This window comes from Aspergillus pseudonomiae (assembly GCF_009193645.1).
Source record: "Aspergillus pseudonomiae strain CBS 119388 unplaced genomic scaffold BDV37scaffold_126, whole genome shotgun sequence".
Classification (NCBI taxonomy): domain Eukaryota; kingdom Fungi; phylum Ascomycota; class Eurotiomycetes; order Eurotiales; family Aspergillaceae; genus Aspergillus; species Aspergillus pseudonomiae.
Window position 1 is genome coordinate 38,707 of NW_022476118.1, and position 8,685 is coordinate 47,391.

At 47.6% G+C, this 8,685-nt stretch overlaps 2 protein-coding genes across 2 annotated transcripts; both read left to right on the top strand.

Annotated features, from left to right (window-relative positions):
• Positions 1-255: 255 nt before the first annotated feature.
• On the top strand, positions 256-4,077 carry BDV37DRAFT_35030 (putative nuclear pore complex subunit Nup85). The gene is made up of 3 exons (XM_032090501.1): positions 256-2,892; positions 2,943-3,444; positions 3,494-4,077. Exons 1-3 carry the CDS (start codon positions 466-468, stop codon positions 3,973-3,975), a joined length of 3,411 nt encoding a protein of 1,136 aa, XP_031935546.1. The 5' UTR covers positions 256-465; the 3' UTR covers positions 3,976-4,077.
• A 2,559-nt stretch (positions 4,078-6,636) lies between these two features.
• On the top strand, positions 6,637-7,177 carry BDV37DRAFT_276294 (uncharacterized protein; the record flags this gene model as incomplete). The annotated part of the gene is made up of 3 exons (XM_032085539.1): positions 6,637-6,878; positions 6,926-7,038; positions 7,101-7,177. 3 exons carry the CDS (start codon positions 6,637-6,639, stop codon positions 7,175-7,177), a joined length of 432 nt encoding a protein of 143 aa, XP_031935547.1.
• Between the last annotated feature and the right edge of the window lie 1,508 nt (positions 7,178-8,685).

Genomic DNA, 8,685 nt, shown 5'->3' on the forward strand with positions numbered 1-8,685 from the left:
GAGCAGGAAAGGCTCCAAGGGCTGTGCTCTTGGCTTTGGAACGCCGGCCAGATTTAGCCTTGGGCAACCCAAGGGGCTAGCGAATACGACTTGCCCAAACTGGGGTATTCGTGATCACGTGCTAATTATGACAATTACCATGTGACTTTAGGTCACATGATATCACCTGACGTCGCAGTTGGTGCCAAGACCCGAGCGCGTTGATGGGCGGACTGGCGATGCTGAAGAAGAGGAACTTACAGGACACTTTGGGGTTGACAATTCCCTATCTGTAACTCGATTACTCCGTCATCCAGCGGCGGGTCATTGGCTAATTGTGCGCGCCTGGCATTAGGTGTCTATCCCCCTGCACGAGTTCTCTGCCCCCGACTGGGGTGGTAACTTTTCATTCCGCAGATCTAAGTCGACCAAGAATTATCGCTTTGTTTATACTCTTCTCGTTACACCAACCAACACCAAATCAACATGAGTTTTAAGGTTCCTTTCGATTCGAGCCCCCCCTCGACCCCGGGAAAATCTCGCAGCTTGTTCAGTTTATCTGAAACCCCTGCGGGTGCTCCGCCGTCTGCATCTAATTCCTTTACTCCGCAAGGCGCTCCTCCGTCCACCGTATTCGGCAGCTCCCAGATGAGCTCTAGATCGCAGTTCGACTCCCCCGGCTCTCTTTTTACAAAATCTGGAAACATCAATCCCAATGACAGCATCTTCGGATCCTCGATCGCATCCTTCGATTATCCAGCGCCACGGGGAAGGAAAGCAGCGCCAGCCAAGTCCTTTGCGCCCTCTCAATCTCTTTTCAGTGTGACAAATGATAGCCGGTTCGGCGAATCGACCAATTTTGGGCCGTCCAATAGTTTTGCCTCGTCGCAAATAGAAGAAGATGTCGAGGACGAGGAGGCCGTTCCAGAGGAGGAAGAAGCGGATGGCGATATGGACGTAGGCGATGCAACTGGAGACGACAACCGCTTGAGCTTCTTGGACTCTCAGTTTGGAAAGCCCGTTTTTCCACAGTCCACCTCGCAAGATCACCGAAAACCGATATATACAAATCCAAGCAATGCGAAGCGGCCTAAGCTCGATGAAAAATGGGCAAATCAATCACCCCTACGCAAAACGAAACTGTCCCCTAAGAAGGACTCTCCAATGCCGTCAATCGTGCGAAACTTCACGTCAAGATCGCGTATCGCGTCGGTTGAAGAGCCGAGCCAAGTCATTATCAACACGGAAGATGAAATATGTCGCTTGTACGACGAAGTGCGAAAGGCTGAATACCAAGATGTGGATTTCCAGGTCACGCTGTCAGAGGTCTGTAGCCAACTCGCGGATGATTGGGAATTATATGCAGAGCATGAGGGCGTGTCCCGGATCTCTAGTACGCAAGTGGGCCCTGGGGACCATGCTCCTGGCGTGATTAAAGCAAGCTTCCTGGGTTCTTTGTTGCTACAGCTTCACCACCCCCCTCTTTCAAGTGAGAGGTCTGGAAGTTTCCCCAACCCCCTGGGCTTTGCGGCACCGCAAAGCCTTGTGCATGCTGGCTCGAGAACTAGTGCGCCTATCCCTATACCGAAGCTGCTCCTTGATTGGCTTAATAAAAATTATCCTCAGACGGCCGAACTGCGATCATTGAAAGATGTGGAGCCAAGTCCTACTGCGTCTTCAAATTTTTGGGAGATTCTTAAGGCTGCTGTATTGCGCGGTCATATTCCCGAAGCTGCGGACGTCTTGCGCGTTGCAGATTTTAACTATGCTAGGTCTGCATTGGAGGACGGCTTGCCACAGACAGGTTATCGTGGGGCACAGTTACAAAATATTCAGAAGTGCGTCAATAGAGCCGTACAGATTTTAGATTCATGCCCTGGCACTCAGCACGGTGATTGGGACGTAAGGGGAACCGAGTGGGGCATGTACAGGAGACGTGTGCTTGCTGCAGTGACAGACCTTGAGGAGTTTGCTGAAGGTGGCGAGCAACAAGATTCTGAGCCCCCGGTTGTGGGCAATCGTTTCCAGGCAATAAACTTCGGATTGAAGCCCAGCGCTGCGGCGGGTGAATTCTCCTTTGCGCAGTCCGCGCGCATGGCAGAAAGCCGCGTTCCGTGGACGATTTACCAAAACCTGAGATCCCTCTACCGCATTATCCTCGGCGATACGAGTGCTATCATGAATCTTGCACAGGACTGGGTTGAGGCGACTGTTAGCTTGACAGTTTGGTGGGACGGGGAAGATGATGATGAGAGTTCAGCGCAAAACAACGGACTTGGTGCCAGCACTAGCATTCACTTTCTCCGTCCTCGGGTATCGAAACCACAGTCTTCTAGCAGCAATCATGAGGATGCTTATCTTCGTCGCCTTGATCTGGCATTTAATAGTGCGACAAATGCAGAATCAGATCAAGGCGGTTTCCGGGTTAACTCTCTCAGCAGCATCGAAGTTGGGCTGGCCTCCGTCTTTGAAGGAAACGTTGATGGTGTGTTAGAATTGCTTCAGACGTGGTCGCTTTGTGTTGCGTCTGCTGTGGCTGAAGTTGCGTCTGCTGGTGGCTGGCTAGAGACGGCAACCGGGGCAAAGCCGCTAACGGGCCTGAGCGAGAATGACTTGATGGTTCTCTCCTATGGCCAAGATGGTAAATCGCAGAAGGGCAGTGTTAGCAAGGACGACATTCTAAGCAGCTATGCCTCTGGGTTATTTGAGCGCGGAAGCATTGAAAATGGTGTCCGACAGGGCTGGGAATTGGCACTCGAGGTTTTAAGCCGTCTAAACGACCATGAGAAGATGCAGAAGAGCGTATCAGAGCTATTAGATAAGTTGCCGCTTGACACTGCGGAGCAGATGGACAGGGCCGTGTTGCTATGCTCTGAACTCGGTCTAGAAAAGGAAGGGAAACGAGTCTCTGAGGTTAGTCACCTACTTGTGTCAACAGAAAATCACGTACTGATTTATTGCAGCGTTTTGGCGATCTTACAGTTTCCAAGACCGAAGAATATGGCCTTGCTTTAATCTGCTATGCTCGGGCCCACAACCGACGAAAGGTCAAGTCTGTGGTTGATCTACTTATCTCGTACAGTCTCGTCCAATCACGCGCGTATCCTGCACATGTAAACCTTGATGAACAGCTCTACTCTTTGATCAGAGAACCTAAGGCATGCCTCTCGGCCGTTGCTGGGGTTGATGAGGAAGCTGCCAGTATTCTTCAATTTTACTTCAGTGGTTATGCTACTCTACGACGATACTATGAGACTCGTGATGAGACTATTGGTCTCCAAGAGGGGCAAAAGCCACGGTTCAAACCTTTAGCCAGACGGCGAGCGGCAGCCCAAGCTTTGGTCGCGGTCATCAGTAGTGCTGCAGATAGTATTTACGGTGGCCTTTACGACCCTGGCCGAGATTCTGCGGTGCAAGTCGATGGCTTATTAGCGCTTCTAGGAGAGGCGCTGCCATTTGTCGAACGTAAGTCTTGTTCCATGCTGGATGAGCTCGACCGCTAACCAAATATTAGAACCTACACCCATTCTTTCCGTATCTCAACAATCCGCTATTCTGTCCGCCATTGAGGATCTTGAAACGGTTACACCCCGCGTCTATGCTCAATGTGAGGAGTGTTTCCGCTCTACACTCATCGAATATCACTCCTCCAAGCGCGCAGGCGCTGATTCAGCATCTAATGACTCTTCTGTTCTCCCGCCATCTCCCCGCGCACTTCTGAAAAAGTCCGTCTCTTCGCTGACAGCTTCGAGCACCTTCTCGTTCATTGGTAGTGATATGATCGAGTCCGCGCGGAACCGGTCAGGATCTGGATCCGCTGGCAGCTCTGGCGTGTTGGTGCCTCGTTCTGGTGATGACGCTCGCTCGGCGTATCATGAGCGAGGCTGGGACTGGCGTGCTGGTCTGCCAGAGGACGCCAAGGGAGAATATATTCTCCGGATGTTGCGGCTGGGGCTTGCAAAGGGACTGAGCTTTGGGGCTCTTGGGTCGGTCTAACCTGGGATTGATAAAAAGTTCTAGCATTAGCATGTACGCTTGTTTCCCAAGGGGTCGGTGCTTGTCACTTCTTAAATGTATTATGTATAATGCATAGTAGCGTTCAGTAACAGATACAAAGATAAAGTAATTAAAAACTCCGACGCGCATGGACGCAACATTTCACAACTCCTCTGCCATTAGTTGTAATACCTTCTCATCTATTTGTACTGAGAATCATCCATGATAAAGAGCTATAGCAAATGTTGAGAGGCATCTAGGAGATATATTAATCTCGTGATGCCTGTGCACGTAGAATACTATGCCATCGAATATAGTTTCGCATTCTGATATGTTCAGCATGCGATAGATAGATATACGTTGAGGCCTTTGTATAGCAAAGGCATTTAAGGATGGGGACAGGGGAAAGTTAGCATTCTTGAGAGGATGTGAAAGCAGATGCAGCATGCACAGTATAGTAATAAGGAGTTGGAAACTACACATTCACACTAGTACTTCAAATGCGGAGACTGAATACACATGCCCTAACCTTCAATTTGGTGCATTACTTACTATTGAAGTATTTGCATGAAAACAGTGAATGGGAACAAACTGAAGCAGTCCCTGGTGAACTGATAGACTACATTCACTTCTCCCACCGCGAATAGATGTGTAGTCACTGTCTATGTTATCATAGTATATAGTACTATAAAAGAAGTATCTAGCCTTAATATCATCATCTAAAGATATATCACATCACCATGTCCTATGTTCATTTCTCGCCCCTGTGCGTTTATTATCACCCGGCCACCTATCTAACTGCTACTCTTGTATGAGAGGCACCACCCAAGGAGAGCATGGTTCCATCGACGTGGCAGTATTCAGTTGCATGTGTACAGATTTCGGGCTTAACGTGATTACTATGTGCTCATGTATTCCGGCTTACAGGAATCAGTCAACTGGTTGCATAGCACGACAATCCAACCCGTACCAGGTAGCGTTACAGAGCGTTGACGAAATCATTGAATTCAACTTCCAGCACCACGCGAGATATGGGTTCCCTCCAATCGCAGACTGGTTTATTACCATCGGGACTTATCGAGCATCCATTGGGGATAGGTCCTGGAGTGGATGTCAGAACATGGGTGCCTGCTTGGTATTATATGCCAGGAAGGATATGTTCGTGGATGGCATTTATAAAATGCCGACGACAAACCTCAAGGGGGCTGCTATATTGACCTTCAAGAACTACCAGAGTGAACCCTACCATGGGACTCTCACCGTTAATGCGATCGGTAGTAATTCGTAAACTCCTACCGTGTCTGGAGAACCTGGTCTTAGTCTTGCACATTACCCAGTGTGCGTCCACAGCATTGGAACATCAGAAAGTGCCTGGTTGATAGATTGCTATTGCATCAAGTGTTATGCATGGTGACTGGCCGTAATCGGCAGTTTTCTATTTTTCCTCAATAAACAACACTAGAACCGCGATATATAGCATTGACAGCCGGGCTGTTTTCCACATGTGCTATTTTACCGGGATTATTTGGGGCCCATTACAGGCCATAAGTTGCTTTATTCCAGTGTTTATGTCATCATATGGAGCCCCACGTTGTTCTATGTATAGTAGAGTTGCTCAGTTCGATCGCGAATATAATTAAAGACATGTCGGGTATTGAGTATTTCTCACAATTGCTTGGACATTCTGAATCTTTCATAGTTGAAGTCAAGCACCGGGGCATGTTCTACAAAATTGAACCTTATCAAGATGAATGTGACTATTTTGTATTACCTACTAGGCCTGGGACAGAACTTTCATATACTCTAATACATGACAAGAGTTGGCTTCATCACTCCGTTGGCCCCTAAGCTGGTCGAGATACCAGTAGGTGCAGTAAAAATATCCGTGACTATGCAATATTGTTTCCCCATAAAATGTCAATGATAGGGTGGATTTTGTGGCATATATTCTGTGTCAATCTTAGGAATTAGAAGAGAAAGCTTTGTTTTGGATGGAAGGAAATACTGGTGAGAGCTGCTATGCTGTAATAGTCAAGGGTTTGATATTTATTCATCACACTGATTCTCATGCAGATGACACTAGACGCATAAGTCTCTTTCTATACACTATTTTATGTGCCCTCATGCCCAGCTTCTCCTGGTCTCCTTGTTTTGCTTCATTACTGTGACACATCTATTTATCAAGTTGGAAGTGTCATCATCCTGACACACAACCTGTATCATCTGAAAGAGACATTCCACCAGAGTAAATGACTTGAATGGATGTCCTTTATTCATTGTGACCTACAACCCCCCAAAACCATCTCAATAAGTCCCAAAACTATCTGTAACATCACAAGGGCGTTGAGAGGATGAGAAAAAAATTATGAATCTATTAGAAGTGTAAGGATCATCTCGTTCTATATGCTTTGTGGCCCCCCCCCCCCTGCTGAAAGATCTTAACACTGCATCTAATTGGCTTGGGAGGACGGTTTTATGTATCATCTGCAACATAACAAGGAAGATACAAGGGGATCAATCGTATACAGAGAAAGGCACCAGAATCTGTACAAAAGAACTATCTCAGATGACCGATAATTATATAAGTAGAGCCAGCATGGCCACGTCCAAACTTGTATCTTCGGATTAAATATTGATCATTGTTGGCAATTCTGAAGCGTCATGCGTCCCCATCTCGGTGTCTTGATTTTACCGCTACTAGCATTGCCTGCTAGCGGCAGCGATTATGATGACAAGATTAAGAATTGGCGAAGTTGGTGGTGGCCCCGCTGCACCAAATATTACGTTGATGAGGAAACACCGTCCTTCTTCATTGCAACATGCGAAGATGGAGCTGGAAACAAGGTTACCACTAAGTTGGACCTCAAACCATGTTGCGCCATCAAAACGGGAAATGAAGACGAGTATGTATTGATTCCCAACTTGGATGGGCTTGACTAAACTACCAAAGTAAAACCCACATTGAAAAATGCATATTGCGTGACGGGAACGATCCCGGATTGAAGGAACTAGGTTGCTTCGTCTACACAGACAACCCCGATAACTCCAAATGGACAAGACTGAGTAGGTGTTGCCTTGATATATATATATATATAAATCAGTCGCTTTCCAGCTAACCACAATAGCATTCTGGCAAAAACAAAACGTGACTGTTGAAGATGGTGTCCTTACTTGCTTTGACTACAAAGGGGAACATGTCTGAAGTGTTTGTATTCATTGCTTTACTTCTGACTTTGTGTGGTGTTGATCATCCACCGTGCACCTGGAATCTGGCATGACACATAATGATTCTGCCTTTGGGGTTTATCGACGATGCTTGGCTGCGATACAGGGAGCAGCCACTGTGATAGAGGCATGTATTGCTATAGATTAGCTCATTCATTGACCTTCTTCTATATCTAGCGCCTGAGGTGGTAATTTTCTTTTAGCTCCTTTAGGTTGTCATGTATGCATGGGTTCTACAAGAAACAAGATGAAGGATCAGGTTCTACTAGTATCGTCTTCAGCTGTGGGTGGCTCGAGGGATGGTCCTCATTGAACACAAGATACTTTCGAACCGTCATAACAATTTGACTCAGCAAAAGTGGGAATGAAGGCTGACACAGACTCGCGGTCGGCTTAATGCAAGTTAAAAAGACCTTGGCTTTCGAATGACAAGCACTCTGATCAATAGTTCGGGTACATCGGCAACGGTAATTATGAAACCGAGTCTAATGTCTCAAAAATCGCTGCAAGAGGCTTAAAGGTAAGAGACAAGAGCCTCAGCTGAAGAGGTTACTAACTTACTAGTGTCTACCAACTCCGTTGAGTCACCGCACAAACCTGACACAGGAACTAACTTAAAGATAGAACAGACCAGTCGTACCATGGCTAGGGCTCGTAGGGCATGCTGCAAAGGTCCTTAAGGGGATCAGGCCAGAAATGGCTGCCTGGCGACGGGGCACGGTGATTGGCCAATGAGGGTCCATGACTCAGGCCATCCTCTGGTCCAGTGACCCCGCCAGCAAAACGCAATACGGTGATAGGCTTGATGGGCAACCCGTCCAGCTGCGTTCTCTCCACTAACCAGTCAGCCTTGTGTCAATCCACCGGTTTCCTCCGTCCTCTCGTGCATGGAACTAATCTCCGTTAGACCTTGGAAGGAGCACTCTACAAGTTGCCCGGTTTGTCACCTTGGACTTGATTCGCTCCGTGCCCTGACCGCCCCATTCTCTCCTCGGCCTTACGACTCGAAACAGGTAAGAAGAAGAGGAATGTCTATTCTATATTAGTGCCTTTAGACAGACCAGCTGAAAACCCCTGCGACAGGAGGACGTGCGCTTGCAAAGGCCCGCGCTATCCTGTCAAACTGGCAGGGGTTTGCAAAACTGTTGCGGTCTTGGCTCCAACGGTTCCATCAAAAGTGGATAACCATGCCCGGTTGGGGTCATGTTTGCAATGAGTATCAGCTGTCATCGCAGAATTACCTTCTGCAACAATTGCGTTAGTCAGAGGCATGTGTCTACAATCTGAAGTTTCGGGTCTGGCTTGCTCTGAATTGAAACTTGAAGGACTCAGCCCGAACCCCACTGATCGACTAGGGCTCGGCGTCGTCCGTCGTCGGCCCTACGTGGATTGGAGCATAACCACTATGGATGGTACTAACCTTGCCCGATAGACTGGGTCCAACTATTTTTTTCCTCACTTGGCTCTTTTTTTTTTTTTTTTTTT

Coding starts and splice junctions, on each gene's coding strand:
- BDV37DRAFT_35030 (XM_032090501.1), top strand. CDS start 466: ATGAGTTTTAAGGTTCCTTTCGATTCGAGCCCCCCCTCGACCCCGGGA. Junction 2,893..2,942: donor AAGGGAAACGAGTCTCTGAG/GTTAGTCACCTA, acceptor GATTTATTGCAG/CGTTTTGGCGATCTTACAGT. Junction 3,445..3,493: donor GGCGCTGCCATTTGTCGAAC/GTAAGTCTTGTT, acceptor ACCAAATATTAG/AACCTACACCCATTCTTTCC.